This window comes from Petaurus breviceps, unplaced genomic scaffold, assembly GCF_028583685.1.
Source record: "Petaurus breviceps papuanus isolate PSGF00001 unplaced genomic scaffold, PetGlider_PUasm1.0 84, whole genome shotgun sequence".
NCBI classification, from domain to species: domain Eukaryota; kingdom Metazoa; phylum Chordata; class Mammalia; order Diprotodontia; family Petauridae; genus Petaurus; species Petaurus breviceps.
In genome coordinates this window covers 15,138,313-15,156,411 of record NW_027186645.1, presented here as the reverse complement: position 1 = coordinate 15,156,411, position 18,099 = coordinate 15,138,313, and the positions used below count along the sequence as shown (strand labels likewise).

The window sequence follows — 18,099 nt, the reverse complement described above, 5'->3', positions numbered from 1 at the left end:
AATTTACTGACCTATACTAGGATACTCCCTCAAGCACCCTAACCTCTCACTTCCTCACCTTATTTTCTGTCATATGTTCTTCAACCTTAATCTCAGCTACATACAGAGATGGTCATATGCTTGATTGTTCTGTCACCAACAAATGCACCATTTCCATGCTTTCGTGTTTATATACTCTGAAATTCCTTTATCCACACATGTTCTCTTGTCATTATTCCTCTCCTTCTGCCCTGCAACCCCCAAAACCTAGTCTTCATCTTCACTGTCATCTCCCTTCCCTCTATGTCTTAGTTCTTTCCCAGGCCATCACTTCTGCGCTAACCTACACCTTATTTTCTCCCCAGTAGTAAGTTGGTCAACCAGTTCAACTATATGCTATCCTCTTCTCTAAAGTCCCATAGCTCTTTATCCTGTCAGAATTATTGCCCTGCCAAGCTTCAGCCCTGGATTATTCTTACTTGCTTATTGCTTAACAGAGATGGGGAAAATCATGGGACATGTTAACTGGGTCTACTACAGATTTATTTAGCATAATCTCAATTGGATCCTCACTGCAGCAAAGAAATCCTTTTATACCTCCTTAATTGACTCACTATTGCACTTTAAAAAAAAAGCTTTTCTAAGCCAGCCTCAAGCCTTCAGTGACTCCTACCACTACTATCCTCAGCTGAGAACTTGCCTCATAGGTCACTGAAAAAATTAGGGCCATTCACATTTCCTCTTCTGCATTTCTCCTTATCTCACATCACTGGAGATGCCTTCTGCCATGATCTCTTCCCATTTCCTCTTCTGCATTCCTCCTTATCTCACATCACTGGAGATGCCTTCTGCCATGATCTCTTCCATTACCCTGCTCTCACATGAAGAGATGATCATTCTCCTTGCCTAGCAGATTGCCCCCTTTGTCGTCTTCACTTTCTTTTCTTCAGTCTCTTTCTTCTGGATGCTTCCCTAGTGTATATAAGCATGCCAATATCTCCCCATCCTCAAAAACCCTCACTTGATACAGTCATTCCTGTTCCATTATTCTTCTATATCTCTTCTCTGGCCAGCCTTGAGAAGGCTGTCTATGATCAGTGCCTCTACATTTCTTCTCACTCTCTTATTAAAACTCTTTGCAGTCTTGCTTCTAACTTTATCATTCAACTGAAACTACTCTTTCCAAAGTTACCAATGATCTCTTAATTGCCAAATTTAGTGAGCCTTTCTCAATTTTCATCCTTCTAACTTCTCTCCAGCCTTTGACACTGTCAGTCACCCTCTTCCTGATATGTTCTTGTCTCTAGGTTTTCATAACAGTGCTCTTTCAGTTCTTCTACCTGTCAAATTATTCCTTCTCAGTCTCCTTTGCTGGATCTTCATCCTGGTCATACCCATTAAAAATTGTGTGTGTCCTGAATATCTTTGTTCTGGTCTGTCTTCTCTTCTTGCTTTATACAATATCACTTGGTAATGTTCTCTCAGCTACCATGAATTTAGTTATCATTGCTATATAGACATTCTCAGATATATGTGTTCAGTCCTGACTTCTCTGCTGACTCCATTTTCAAATCTCCAACTGCTTATTGGACAATTTCATCTCAACATGTTCAAAACTGAACTCATTATCTCTGCTTCCTGGCCTCCCCTGCATCCAGCTATTCTCCATTCCTGTGGAGGGTGCTAACATCCTCCTACATGCCCAGGCTCAAAATCTGGATGTCATCCTTGACTCCTTACTCTCACTCCCCCCCACCCCATATCCAATCTTTGATCAGGTCATGTAAGTGGTTCAAGAAACTAGATAGAGTGACTGTGTTCCTGAGGCTATCTTTAGACTCACATTAATCAGGATTGTAATCTAAAACACCCTTTTTAGGTGTGCTGAGGGCTTAGTATCAGATGGCGTTGTTAACCTTAAAGCATTTGAGAGTGTCTTATTATGTGCTGTCTGCCTCCCACTCCTGCCTGTGCTTCCTTGGTCCCTGGGCCTTAAATGCCTTCTTTCAATGTCTTCACCTGTTGCTTTCCTTTTAGCCTTAGAACAGCTTTCTCCACTTTGCCTTTTTTTAAAAAAAATTGTGGAATAAATTGTATAATAAAAAAGATAATTGCACACAAAACTGCAAATCTATTATGCAAAACTTTCTACTCCTTTTAAATATATAATAGTTATCATTTCTTTTTATTTTTTTTCCTTTTTCTCCCCCCCACTCCCATTCCCACCCCCAATCCTAGAAATGGCTACCATTAGACACACTCAGACTTCATGTTTTAGCTAGGCAGCTAGGTGATGCAGTAGATAGAGTATGGGGCTTGGATTCATCTTCCTGAGTTCAAATCTGGACTCAGACACTTGGTAGCTGTGTAAGCCTAGGCAAGTCACTTAACCCTGTTTAGCCTCAGTTCCTCATCTGTAAAATGAGTTGGAGAAGGAAATAGCAAACCACTCCATTATCTTTAGCAAATAAACCCCAAATGAAGTCACGGGCTGTACAACAAAATCTCTCACAGTGTGCCTTTTTCTCTTCTGCTACTGACACCTTGGTACAAGCAAGCCCTCATCACTTCAGCTGTGACAATAACACTTTCTCAAGTCTTTATCTCCTGCAGTCTGTCCTCTAGTCAGTTCTCAAATTAAACTTGTAAAGCCCAAGTCCTACCATGTCACCCCCACCCCAATTCAATCAACTCTAGTGGCTTTCTTTTACCTCTAGTATTAAATATAAAATCCTCTGGCTTTTAAACCCTGCCATAACCTGGTCACTTTCTACCTTTCCAGTTTTATTACAAATCCAGTGACACTGACCAACTTTGAGGTAGACACTCCCATCTCCCAATTCCAGACATTTTTACTGGTGGTCCCCCTTACTAGAACTCTCTCTCCTCATCTCTTAAATCCTAACTTCCCTGGCTTCCTTCAAGTCTCAGATAAAGTCCTAGTCTTCCTTAATCTTAGTGCTGTCCCTCTGAGGTTTTCCCCTGTCTTTCCTGTCTGTATCTAGTTTGTACATACTGTTTTGCATATTGCCTCAATAATTAGATTGTCAGCTCCTTGAAGGGAGGGGCTATCTTTTGCCTTTCTCTCCATGCTTAGGACTTATCACATTACCTGGCACATAGTGGGTACTTTAAAATGCTCGTTAATTGACCGACTTGAAGAGAAGACCTTTTGTTATTTTTTTTATTCTGTTTATCTGCAACATCCATCATAGTGCCTTAAACACATAAAGTGATTATTATATGTTTAAATAAATGAAAGGTAATTATTTGAAGAGCTGTCTTTGGAATTTAAATTTATTTCTTAAAGGGCTTGAATTAAGATAAAACTTTGACATATCAGTAACGTGGTATAATGGAAGGAGCACTGAGAGCTTTGAGTCAAGGCACTTGAGTTCTAGATTGTCTAGACATCTCTTCTGGCTTAAAAAATCTGAATTTAAGATCATTGTCCATACCTTTTAAAAATAAGCTGCAGCTTTATAATTTAATGACAACTCCTAATACGTTTCTTTCGCACCTTTCTTACAGGGGTGAGTAGAAGAAATACCAATTAAACTATAAATGCTACTATCCTCTTTTGTTAGTAATAAAGAAAGAGCTGCATTTTAGATTCTTCCCTTTGTACTTTGAAGCCAAGAACCATGTAGGAAAATAAAGGACAGCCAGCATGTGTCAGGAGAAAGTTTATTACAAGAAGTCTATAATTGTGTTTGCTCAGATTATGTAAATCCTCATAGGTGAACCATCATCCTGGTAAGGGACCCACCCCTGTCACATAAGCTGCCATAATTGTCATCCTTTCTACTCTTGGAGATTTCTAAGATCCCTATACTTTTCAATTTTTCATCTCTTCTGAAACCTCAGTATTTCTAACTAGTGTATTGGGTCCTAGTTCAGAAATGAGGAGGAATGTGTTTCTCACACCCATTGCCCAAGTTGATTCTAGGAAACCTTCCAGAATAAGAAGTTCAATTGAGTTTTTATATAGAAATGATGTTTTTTAAAATAAGATAAGTCCTTTGATGCTACTATTAGTAATGCTGGCCATATTTTAAGCTAAATGGTTTTTTATGGAGTATCCTAGGAAATTGACACCAATTTCAAATATTCTTAGGATTTAAAGCTGTAAAGGACCTCTTGAACAATCTAGTCCAGCACCCTCATTCTATAGATAAATGGCTTGATCAGTATTATACAGTAACAAGAGAATCAGAAATCAAACACAGGTCTTTTTATTACAAAATCCAGAATTAGCATTGTTTTTAAGAGAAAAATGTTTTGAATTCTGAATTTAAAAAATTGATGGACAAACCAACTTTTGGAATGTATTACACTTGCCAGGTAAGTCTCTGTAATGTGTTGTAGGTTTTTATCGAGGAGAATGGGTTCAGACCTGTGATTTCATCTGGCGGGGTTGACTTTTATTGTGGAAACTTCCTTTCCTGATGCAGTTAAGTAATTTGTCTGTAATATGTAGCTCTAAAGAGTCAGCACTAAGAGGTTAAATGATGTATCCATGGTTATTTAGTAGTATATATCAGGCAGGACTCTGAAATTCCTAACTGTAAAGCTAGTTCTACATCCCACTGCACCATGCTAACTATCTTTGTTATGTACTATTACAATAACTAGTATTTTTTTCTTAATAATATATATTTTCTCTATTTTACTATAGATCGATATACTATTTTGATGGCTGCATGTGCTGCACGTGCTTCAGAGGGTCAGGTTTTAAAGAGTGTAGAACTGCTACTTTCAAGAAATGCTGACCCAAATGTTGCTTGCAGGTAAGGGAATTTTTGAACTATTAGTAAAAACTAAGCTATTTTTTATTCACTTTTATTGATCTTTTGAACATTTGCCAATCTAGCTTCTGCTCTTTATCATGAATAAATAAATGCATGTTTTCTTGGTCACTAAAATTAAGATTTTTAGATGTCCTAATGCTGGTATCAAAAGTAACACATCGTGGTAGTATTTTGCTTTTTTGTTTTTTTTTGTTGTTTTTATTCAGAGAAAACTCTTAAAGAAGTGAGACTGATGAGGAGAAAAAGCTGCCCATGTATTTTATGAGCCACATACTTGAAGAGATAACATAACTCAACTGTGGCAAAGCCTTTTATGTGTCTTTCAGCCTCAGCTAGTTCAAATTCCATAACGTTTATCAGCTAAGCAAGTTGCACAAAAGTCCCAAATTCAGTCATGAACCTTTATCAAGCAATTACATGTCAGTCATAATGAAAATTGATTTAATTTATTCATTCTAAAACCCTCTGCTCATGCCTTTTGCATCATATATGTTTCTTCACTCTTTTAGTCATTGTCGTGAAGGGTGATAGCAGTACCCAACCCCAGAGGATAATGTCTGTCAGTCTGACAGCCATTCACAGAACTAAATACATTCACTCAGTATATATTTTATTAAGACCCTGGTTAGGTTTTATGTTTACCATCTCTAGAGCTTGCTTTGAGTTTGGGAGGTCCCAGGGTCTGATGTAGTATTACTAAGTACCCTAGGCAATTCTCTTTGGAAAAATCTATTCTAGACCCCAATGTTTATCTCTAGTAGAACTGATTTGGCTTATTTTCTATAATCCTTTGAGATTAATACCATTAAATATCCTTACTTCCCCATGCAGGTTGATAAGTTATTATCTTTGGTTTTTATGATCTGAACTTTTATTTCTCCTTAGTCATACAAATATATTCATATCCTTGTTTTCATAATCAGCAGCAAATGTTCTAGTTCCACAGTTCATAGCTCTGAAATTCCTAACCATAAACCTCCTTTCCTTCCAACTCTCACTGTTCCTTGTGTCTCTTAATCCTGCTCTCTTTATTCACCACAGCCTCTAATTTCTCTACTGCTCCTTGCTTTTCCAAGCCCTCACCTGTGCCCTGAACTCAATTTTTCTGGATCCTATGTATTTTATACAAATCATTTTACTTTTTCCTAATCAATTCTATTGCATTCCACACACTCACTGAGCAGTGTTTTTTTCCTCTCAAAACACTTGTACTCCCACTTTTATTTTCTCACTCTAAAAGATCTCACTTTCCAAAATATAATTGAAGCTCAAGATAGATATCTTGAACTCTCTCTCTGCATTTACACACTTCAAAACCTAATCATCCCCCATCTCCTTTTTTTTTTGCTTCAGAATCCAAAGAACACCAACCTCTTACCCAAGTTTCATCCCAGTCCTTCCCATTACCTCTAGCAGATTGCTTCTTCAAATGATCTCTCTTTGCCTAATTTTGAACCTCTGTCTACTGGTTATTTTCCTCCTGCTTTTACACATATCCTTATCATTCCCAGCCTTAATAAAAAAAACCCTTCTCTTGGCCCCACCATCCCCTTAACTACCTATATCACTACTTTTTTCCCCACAGCTTTTTTCTTGGAAAAAGCAGTCTATAGTCATTGCTTCCACTTTCTAGTCATTTTTTAAAAATAAATTATCTTTTTTTATTATTAACTTAACAAAGATATCAAATACAATTAATAAGTGCAATTTGTTAGGTGCTGCTGGTGTTGGAGAAACAAAAATAAATAAAGTAAAAAGGATGTGAAACTGAACATCTGTCAGTTTACACCAACTCATCCTTTTGACCCCCCATGGAACCATCTCTTGTAACAAATATGTAATTAAGTAATATGAATCAATACATTTACTGTAACTGGAAATGTTTTTTATATTCTGCATCTCTATTCCATTATCTCTGCTAAGATGCAGGAAGCAAGTTTCACCATTACTCCTTTGAAGTAATTCATCACCGGATTCATCAAAGTTCTGAAATCTTTTAAAATTGTTTTATGTTTTTGTGGTCACTATGTTCACTGTTGTGATTCTTCTTGTATTTCACTCTGTACCAATTCATATGATTCTATCCAAGTTTCTCTGAATTCTTTAGATTTATCATTTCTCATGGTATAATATTTCATTATGTTCACATACCATAATTTGTTTATCCGTTCCTCAACTAATGGACAACCACACCCACTTTGTTGCAAGTTCTTTGATACAATAAAAAGTGCTGCTGTAAATACTTTCATATACCTAGAACCTTTCCTGTCTTTGATTTCTTTGGAGTGCATGCCTAACAGTAATATTGCTGGATTGAAGGATATAGACAGCTTATTGACTTTTAGGGTTTAAATTATAATTGTTTTTAGAATGTTTGTATCAATTCACAGTTCTACCAACAGTGCATTAGTGTTCCTGTCCTTCCACAGCATCTCTGAAATTTGCCACTTTCACCTTTCTTACTTTTGCCACTCAGTATGTTCTGAAACTTCAGAGTTGTTTTAATTTGTCTTGTTCTTAGTAGTAGTTTCACAGTGGTCGGTCTTATGGTTATTGATAGCTTATATTTCTTCTTTTGAAAACTACATCTTCATTTCCTTTGTCTACTTATCCATCTACTTACTCTATAATTTCTTGCATTCTGGTTTCTGTTCTCATATGATATTAAATTGTTTTCGTGATTATAGTTTTGTATTATGTATAGTTTGAATGCTGGTACTAGCAGGCCCCCTTTCTTTCCTTCTTTTTTTCCATTAATATCATTGATATTCTTGATTTTTTGTACTTATTAACTTTGTTATTTTTTCTAGTTGTATCAAGTAATCCTTTAGTAGCTTGGTATTGCAAATGAAAAAACCCTGGGAGACAGAATTTCTGTGTAATTAATAATCAGTTTATTAATTAGGCTAGCCAGCAATCAGTAAATTGATGGTCAGTGGTTTCTCTCAGTCACCAAAGATAAACCCATGGAGAGCCTTAAATTTTTTTTGAAAGAGAATGCTCTTGATAAATTGTGAAAATCAATCTTGATTGGTAGACATTTAGTGAGGAAGTGAGCTAGAAGTCTTTAGTTCCTCCTGCTGAGAATGCAGCTTGATCATGAGACTGCTGCCTCCAGCAATCTGAACAGGGGAATCTATCTCCATATAGATCACTCTGGTTAGTTTTCTCCTTCATGAGCTGGGTCATGTTTAACTCTAATGGAGGGGTATAAGGACCAAGGCTCTTTTTCCCATGAAATGCTGGTGATTTTTTTTGATTTTGTTTTATATCCTTCAACTTTGCTGAAGTGAATTTTTTCAATTAATTTTTTAGTTTGCTCTCTAGGATTCTTGAAGTTTACTATCATATTATCTACTCAAAGCAATAATTTTATTCCCTCTTTGCCATGCTTATTCTTTAATTTTGTCTTATTGCTATACATAGCACATTTGCTTTTAATTTTGTTAATTTCTTAAATTTTTCAGGATTTCTACTTTGGTACTTGATTTGAGATTTTTAATTTCTTGGTTTTTGAATTGTGTGTTTCTTTTTTTAGTTGCATACCCAATTCATTGATCTGCTCCTTGTCTCTTTTACTGATGAAAATGGTTAGAGAGAGAAATTTTTTTTATCTCTTTGGCTGCATCCAAAAAAAATTTGGTATATTTTCTCATTATCATTATCTTTAAGGAAATTATTGATTGTTTTTATGATTTGTTATTTAATCCATTCATTCTTCAAGATTAAGTTACTTGATTACTTTTCATATTTGTTTCAGAGGCCCTTTACTGAGTATATTTTTATTGCATTATGTACAAAGCCATTTGCTGTGACCTCCCTTTTCTCTCCCATTCCTTATCTCTTATCTCTCAGATTCCTTCTGCCACACTCTGTTCCTTTACTTTTCTCATGTGATGAAGTGGTCTTACTCCTTACCAAGGCTAACATCCCCACACTTGCTCAAGTAATTCCATCTTATTCCACCTTCTCCAAAAGATTGCCTCCTGTCATTCCCACTCTGTCACTTATTTTCATTCTCTCTCTATTGGCTCATTCTCTCCTGAATATAAACATGCCCTCATCCTTTAAATATAATAATAATATAAACATCTCCCTCATCCTTTAAAAAAAAAAAAACCCTGCACTTCTTCCATTCGTGCTATTGTCCTACATCTCTTCTTCCCTTTGTAGTTAAATTCCTGAAAAAGTTCATCAACAATGGGTACCCATGCTTTCTTTCCTTGCCACTTTTCTTCTTAACTGTTTACAATACTGCTTCTAATCTTATTCCGTTGAAATTACTCCCTGAAGTTTCTGGTGATCTCTTAGCTGTCACATCTAGTGATCTTTTCTCAGTCCTCGTTGTCCTTGATCCCTGCCAGCTTTGACACAACTGGTTTCCCTCTCCTTGATATTCTTGATAATCTAGATTTTTGGGGCACCACTCTCTCCTGGTTCTTTCTTATCTGTCTAACTACTCTTTAAGTCTCATTTTGCTAGATCCTCTTCTATTTCATGCCCTTAGGATTCTTTCCTGGGCCCTCTTTTCTTTTCCCTTTATACTGCTTCACTTAGTGATCTTATCAGTTACCATGAACTTATTTACTATGTCTTTGCTGATGATTCTTAAATCTACCTGTCCTGCCAAAACTGCTGACTTCCAGTCTTATATCTCCAGTTGCCTTTTTCATACATCTCAAACTGTATGACCAGTAGACATCTTAAACTAAAGATATCTAAAGCAGAACGCATTATATTTCCCCTGAAATTCTTGTTTTCCCCTCTGCCACCGGCCCCCCCCCCCCCCCTCTACCCTGGCCACCCTCCCTGTTACTGTAGAGAGCAATACCCTTCTTCCATTCCCCTCAAGTTCACAACCTAGGAATCATCCTTAATTCGTCAGGATCCCTTACCTGCCATCTTCAGTAGTTGCTAAGACTTGTCAATTTCGGCTCTGCAGAATCTCTCATAATATGCCCCCTTTCTCTCCTCTGACACAGATACAACTCTAGTGACTCATATCTTGATTATTGTAATAGCCTGCTGGTGGATCTGCCTGCCTCAACTCTTGCCTAACTCCAATACCTCCTTTATTAAGCCAAGAAAATGATTTTTCTAAGCTCAGGTCCAACCATGTTACTCTGCTACTCGTACAGTACACTCCAGGGACTTCCTCTTGCCTCCAGGATAAAATTTGAAATGCTCTATTGACATTCAAAGCCCTTCATAACCTAAATCCCTGCCAACTTTTCTAGTCTTCTTGCGCCTTACTCCCTGACACTTCTTCAATCCAGTGACAGGGGGCTCTCAGCTGTTCTACAAAGAAGACACATTCCCTCTCAGCTCTGGGCATTTTCTCTGTCTATCCTCCATACCTGGAATGCTCTCTCTTCCCACTCTGCCTACTGACCTCACAGATTTCTTGTAAGTCCCAACTAAAATCCCACATTTTATAGAAGTTGTCTCCACCCCCTCTTAATTTTAGTGCCTTCTCTCTGTTAATTATTTCCTATTCATCTTCTATATAGTTTACTTTGTATATATGTTTACATGTTTTCCATCATTAGATTGTGAGCTCTTTGAGGGAAAGAACTGTCTTTTGCCTTTTTTTTTTGTATCCCCAGCACTTAACAGAGTACCTGGCACATGGTAGACCTCTAATAAGTGTGTTTTGCTTAATATGCTATATTTTGTTTATGCATTATCCATTTAATACAGAATTTGCAGTTTTTGCTACAATAGGAAATGTTGGGATAAATATTTTTGTATGTAAGAGTTCTTTCCCTTTGCATTTGATTGCCTATCAGGGGTATCTTTTGGCTAAATGGTATGCATTTTTTTTTTAGTATTGTTCTAAATTGCTCTCTATAGTAACTATACCAGTTCATGTCTCCACCCAACAGTGCAATTAATGTGTCTGTCCTCCCATGTCTAAAAATTGTCATTTTGGGGGAGGGGGGATCATCTTTACTAATCTAATGGATGTGAGGCTGCACTTTAGAGTTGTTTTAATTTGCATTTCTCTTATTATTAGTAATTTGGAGCATTTATTCCTATGATTCATGACAGCTTATATTTCCTCCTTTGAGAACTACCTGTTAACTCCTTTGGCCATTTTCTTAGAGGAATTTGTAATTATTTTTCAGCATAAATCTCATGAAATATTAACATTTGAAGGGAATTTAGAATTGGTCCCAGTCCTCCCATTTCACAGGTGAGGAACTGAGGTTTGGTAAGTTTGAATAGTAACTTCATTTCTCAGAACTTCTTCTATAAAATTAGTATCATCATAGTACTATTACTACTGGCAATGATATTTGGGAAAACACTTTGTAATAGATATGTGTGTATACATACACATACATATATGTATATGTGTGTACATATGTGTATATAAACATTAAGTATGAGTTATATTTATCATGTATTTTAAACATTGACGAGAAGAACATGCTCTTGAGAAAAGTAAACCAACATAGATTTTAAAATTTGTTTATATAAGCAAATGATGAAATAGTGTTGTAGTTTCTTGGTTCATTTTTGTCACGCCTCTTCTGGAAGTAAATACATGGTCTTTTTAAAAAGCCAGAAAGAAAATATTTTATTATCAGAAGAAAAATAAGTTAGGTAATTGAATTTCCTCCAGTTCTTTGGAGAATTTGTTTTATATTTTCCTTCCCAATTGAAATCATTCTCAAATTTTTATTAATAGAGTAGATTTCATAATAGCCTTTTGGCTTCATATGACCTTCTTTCATTTCCATTCTTAGAATTTAAAATGTATTACATAGGATGAACTTTGGACCTTATCTATTGATGAAAGGAAGTTGTATTTTTTTAGAATCTGACAGATTTACTAAGGTTAAAGAGTATCTTAGTATTTAGTAAACTATCCTTTTTGAATTTAATTCACAGAAAGCTTTAGCCCATTGTTCATTGTAGCTTTCTTAATTAATTCATCTTTCTTTTCCAGGCTTATTACATGTTACTCACATCATTTAAATCTCATTGAAAACATATAGCATATGTTCAATGTTAGACATGGGAAAAATAGACTTATTCAAAGGTATATTTAATATCCAATGTGATGAAAGTGACATTTCATGATGAAGAATCAAAGAATGTGTGACAATACTGCATGCTTACCCCTTTTCTCCTCCCAGGACTAAGTCTGGGATCCTCTCTCTGGATCAGGGCAACTACTTTGCAGCCTTGTTTCACTTCTGGATTACAGTATCAATTCTTTGACCCCTGTGACCTGAGGCTGTTAAATCCTAATCCCCTTTCTGCAATCATGATATTGCTATGGACCTATTCTATACCTGGGGTTTGAAACATCTGTTTCATAATTCCCTTGCTGGCCACTTGCCTATGGGATGAATCTGTGATCTTGGACTGGAAAAGATGATCCACTGGGGTTTCTCTATAGAGTTCCAAATCACTACTTGGTCTAGTGCTTTTTTTAGATCTTTATTGGAGTAGTGGTACTATATAGGTTTGTGAATAATGGAAACTCCATGATCTCAGAAAAACCAAAATTGTAGATGATTCAAATGGCAATGGAAAGATTTTATTGGCTGCAAATATGCTGTGATAGGTTATATCAATTTACATACAAGAATTAGTAGAAAAGGCATCACTGTAGACATAAATAAAAAAAGAGATTGTTTATTATTAAGGTAAAGGATAACAAATACCTGAGGTCCTGGATTTCTTCTTGTGAAATACCAGAGAAAAAGTTCCATTTTACTAATTAGATCCCTTTTATTTAGTATATGTGTTGTTTACATTTATTTTTTATCTCAATTACATGTAAATAAAATTTTTTTAATATTTGTTTTTTAAAAAGTTTGATTCCCGAATTCATTCCCTCACTCCTTTCCCTCTGCTCTCCTTGAAAAGGAATGCAGTTTGCTATAAATTATACATGTGCAGTCATGTAAGACATTTCCATATTAGCCATGTTACAAAAGAAAACAAGACACCCCTCCCCCACCCAAAAAAAGTTAAAGGTGTATGTTTCAGTCTGCATCCAGACTCCATCAGTTATTTCTCTGGAGGTGGATAACATTGTTCATTATAAGTCCTTTGTATCATTGCATTGCTAAGACTAATTAAGTCACTTGATCATCCTATACTATTGCTAAGACAGTTGATCTTTGTACAATATTGCTATTATTGTGTACAATTTCTCCTAGATCTGCTAATTTCACTTTCATATTAGTCTTACCAAGTTTTTTTCTGAAAGCATCCTTCTTGTCATTTCTTATAGCACAATAATATTCCATCATGATCATGTGCCACACCATTCCCCAATTCATGGGCATCCTCTCCATGTCCATTTCTTTGCCACCACAAACAGAGCTACTGTATTCTATATTTTAGAATTGTAAAGGCTCTTCTTTTCCCCCCCTGATCACTTTGGGAAATAGACCTAATAGTGCTGGATCAAAAAGTATACATAATTTTATAACTCTTTAGACATAATTCCAGATTACTCTCCAAAGTGGTTGGATCAGTTCACATTTCCACCAACAGTGTATTAATGTACCAATTTTTTCCCATATCCCCTCCAGTATTTTTCATTTTCTCCTATTGTTTCAGCTAATCTGATAGGTGTAAGATTATATCTCACAGTTGTTTTACTTTGCATTTCTCTTATCAATAATGATTTAGGGCATTTTTTGTATGACTATATGTAGTTTGGATTTCTTCATCAAAAAACTGCCTGTTCATATCCTTTTACCAGTTATCATTTGGGGAAAGATTCATATTCTTCTGAGATTGACAGAGTTCTCTATTATTTGAGATATGAGACCTTTATCCAAGATACTACCTATAAAAATGCCCTCTCCCCCCCCAATTTTCTGCTTTTCTTTTGATCTTGGCTACATTAGTTTAATTTGAACAAAACTTTTTAATTTAATGTAATCAAAACTATCCATTTTACATCTCACAATGCTCGCTATCTCTTGTTTAATCATAAATTCTTCTATTGATAAGACTGATGGTTAATGTTTCCATGTTCTTCTAGTTTTCTTCTGATAGTTCCTTTTGTATCTAGGTCATGTATCCATTTTGACCTTATCTTGGTAAATGGTATAGTACTGATCTGTGTACCCCGTCTCTGCCAGATTGCTTTCCAGTTTTCCCAGAAATTTTTACCAAATAGTGTACTGTTATCCCCAAAGCTTAAAACTTTACATTTCTCAAACACAAGATTACTATAATTATTTACTATTGTGGATTACATGTTTACTCTGTTCCACTGATTAACCTTCCTGTTTCTTAGCCAGTTGATAATTATTGGCTTATGATACAGTTTAAGATAAGGTATTGCTAAACTTATTTCATTTACATTTTTATTAATTACTTTGATATTCTTGACCTTTTGTTCTTCCAAATAAATTTTATTATTTTTCCAACTCAATAAAATAATTTTTTTGTAATTTAACTGGGATGGCATTAAATAAGTAGATTAGATAGAATTGTCATTTTTATTATATTGGCTCTGCCTACTCATGAACAAGTATTATTTCTCTAGTTATTTAAATCTGACTTATATAAAGTGTTTTGTAATTTTGTTGCTGTAGTTCCTCAGTTTGTCTTGGCAGGTATATTCCCAGGTTCTTATATACTCTACAGTTATTTTAAATGAGATATCTCTTACTATTTCTTCTTGCAGAGTTTTGTTGGTGATATATAGAAATGTTGATGTTTTATGTGAATTTATTTTACTTTCTGCTACTCTTCTAAAATTATTGTTTCAGATAACTTTTGGTTGACTCAAGGATTTTCCAAGTATATTATCATGTTGTTTATAAAAAGAGATACTTTTATTACAACATTCACTATTCTGATTCCTTCTATTTCTTTTTCTTCTGTTATTGCTGTTGATAGCATTTCTAATACAATATTGAGTAATATTGGTGAAATTGGCCTCCTTATTTCACTTCTGATGTTATTGGGAAATCTAGATTATCACTGTTACAGATAAAGCTGACAAGTGGTTTTAGGTAGATGCTTTTTATCCTTTTAAGGAAAAATTCATTTATACCTATACTTTCTAGTGTTTTAAATAGGACTGAGTATTGTATTTGGTCAAAAATATTTTTCTGTATCTGTTGATATAATCATATGATTTTGGTTATTGTTATGATAATTATAGTCATAGTCTTTTATGTTAAACCATCCTTGGATTCCTGATAAAAACCCCACTCAGTCACTATATATAATCTTTGCAATACATTGTTGTAGTCTCCTGGCTAGTATTTTACTTAGAATTTTTGTATACATATTCATTAATGAAACTGGTATATAATTTTCTTTCTCTGTATTTGCTCTTCTTGGCTTAGGTATCAGCACCATATTTGTTTCATAAAAGGAGTTTGGTAGGACTTCTTCTTTGAATATTATTCCAAATAATTTTGGAATTAGTTGGTCTTTAAATGTTTGGTAGAATGCACTTGTAAATTAATCTGGTCCTGATGCTTTTTTCTTAAGAAACTCATTTATGGCCTGTTCAGTTTCTTTTTATAAAATAATTTTATTTAGAAATTTTATTTCCTCATCTGTTAATATAGGCAGTTTATAGTTTTAAAATATTCTTCCCTTTCACTTAAATTGTTACTCATTTGCATATAACTGGGCAGAATAACTCCTAATAATTGCTTTGATTTTTATCTTCGTTAATGATATATTTACCCTTTTTTTTTTTTTTTAAAGCAATTGGGGTTAAGTAACTTGCTCAAGGTTACATCGCCAGGTGTTTCTGGGTGGGTAATAAGTGTCTGAGCCCGGATTCGATCCACATGTCATCCCGACACTGGAGCTGGTGCTCTTACTCGCTGTGTTACCTGGCCACCCCTATATTTACCCTTTTCATTTTTGATAGTAGTAATTTGGTTTTCTTCTATTTTTTTGATCATACTAACTAATGGCTCTTGTATTTTGTGTTTTTTCCCCCCTAAAACCAGCTTCTGGTTTTATTTATTAATTTGATGGTATTTTTACATTTAGTTTTATTAATCTCACCTAATCTTTAGGATTTCTAATTTGGTGTTTAATTGGAGATTTTTAATTTGTTCTTTTTCTAGTTTTTGTTTTTTTACTTGCATAGCTGATTCATCATTGTGTTCATTCTCTGGTGGTTTGTTTTTTTATGTAGGTATTTAGTGATGTAAATTTTCTTCTGGTTACTGTTTTTTGCTGCATCCCTTAGGTTTTGATATGTTGTTTATTATCATTCTCTGTAATAAAATTGTTTGGTGTTTCTATGATTTATTCTTTAACCCGCTCAGTCTTTAAGATTAGGTTATTTAATCTCCATTTAATTTTTAATGTGTGTTTTCATTTCATATTAATATTCATTGTATTATGACCTGAAAAAGAGGTATTTAAAATTTCTGCTTTTTTGCCTTTAATTATAAAGTTTTTATGCCCTAATATATGGGTCCGTTTTTGTGAAGGCACTATGTACCACTGAAAAAAAGGGGTATTCCTTTCTTCTCCCATTCAGTTCTCCCCAGATATCTATCATATCCAGTAAGATTCTCTTCATCTCTTTGATTTTCTTTCTTGTTGTTTTGGTTATATTTATCTAGTTCTGAGAGAGAAGGATAGAAGCCCCCACCCATTATGGTTTTGCTATTTATTTCCAAATGTAATTCATTTAGCTTTTCCTTTAAAAATGTGGATGCTATAGCATTTGGTGCACATAAGTTTACTAGTGATATTACTTCATTATCCATGGTACCTTTTATCATAATGTAATTTCCCTCATCATCTCTTTTAATTAAACCTGTTTTAACTTTAAATTTGTCTGAGATCATGATTGCTACCCCTTCCATATATATATATCAGCTGAAGCATAATAACTTCTACTCCAGCCCTTTATTTTTACTCTGTATCTCTCATTTTAAAATGTGTTTCTTATAAATAAGATATAGTCTGGTTTTGGTTTTTAATTAATTCTTTTGTCTGTTTACATTTTATGGATGACTTCATCCCATTCACATTTAGTTTGGATTATTAACTGTATTTCTCTCCATCCTGTTTTTAAATATTTTTTAATTTTTAAAAAATTTTATTTTAGACTCAAGGGACAGAACACAAATGCAGTATGGAGAAAAGAAACAAAAACCATATCATAAACTCAGATATTGGAACTTAAATAAAAGAAAGACTGTATGATAAATAATACGTGTTGTGTTGAGAATTGTCCATCTTTTCTTTACTTCCTTTCAAGTTTTCTTTTATTCTCTGCTGTGTACTTTTTTACTTGGTATTTTTTTAACCCTACCCTTTTTTACCCTGTCACTCCTCAAAAATTTGTTTTGCTTCTGATCAATACCTCCCTTCAGCTTCCCTCCCTTTTATCAGCCTCCTTTCCCTTTTTTTATCCCTTTCCCCTGCTACTTCCCTATAGGATAAGAGATTTCTATGCTCAGCTGAATATTATTTCCTCTTTGAGCCAATTCAGATGAGAGTAAGTTTCAAGCATTACCAGCCCCTCCCCATCTTCTCCATTGTATAGGCTTGCTCTTTCACACCTATTTTGAGATAATTTTCCCCATTCTTCCTCTCCCTTCCCCTTTCTCCCAATGCATAGCCTTAATTTTATTTTTTGAAAACACCCCCAATAGCCACCTCTGTGTATATATACTCCTTCTAATGGTCCAAATGATGATAATTTTTAGAAGTTAAAGTCACTTCTCATATAGAAAAGTAAACATTTTAATCTTAGTGATTCCCTTTTTTCTTTTCCCATTTCTCTTTCATGTTTACCTTTTTATGCTTCTCCAAGTCAGATTTTTTTATTTAGCTCTTGTCTTTTCATCAGGAATGCTTGAAACTCTTCTGTTTCATTAAATATCCATTTTTCCCCTGAAGGATTATGCTGTTTTGCTAGATAGGTGTAATATATCATTAACGAAGATAAAAATCAAAGCAATTATTAGGAGTTATTCTGCCCAGTTATATGCAAATGAGTAACAATTTAAGTGAAAGGGAAGAATATTTTAAAACTATAAACTGCCTATATTAACAGATGAGGAAATAAAATTTCTAAATAAAATTATTTTATAAAAAGAAACTGAACAGGCCATAAATGAGTTTCTTAAGAAAAAAGCATCAGGACCAGATTAATTTACAAGTGCATTCTACCAAACATTTAAAGACCAACTAATTCCAAAATTATTTGGAATAATATTCAAAGAAGAAGTCCTACCAAACTCCTTTTATGAAACAAATATGGTGCTGATACCTAAGCCAAGAAGAGCAAATACAGAGAAAGAAAATTATATACCAGTTTCATTAATGAATATGT

At 34.5% G+C, this 18,099-nt stretch overlaps 1 protein-coding gene across 1 annotated transcript in view; it reads left to right on the top strand.

Moving 5' to 3' along the window:
• Positions 1-18,099, top strand: part of ASZ1 (ankyrin repeat, SAM and basic leucine zipper domain containing 1) — a 105,503-nt gene that overhangs the window by 15,366 nt on the left and 72,038 nt on the right. The window contains exon 3 of the mRNA XM_069106961.1: positions 4,658-4,769. Coding sequence (XP_068963062.1) covers positions 4,658-4,769 — 112 coding nt within the window. The remainder of the gene's footprint in view (positions 1-4,657; positions 4,770-18,099) is intronic.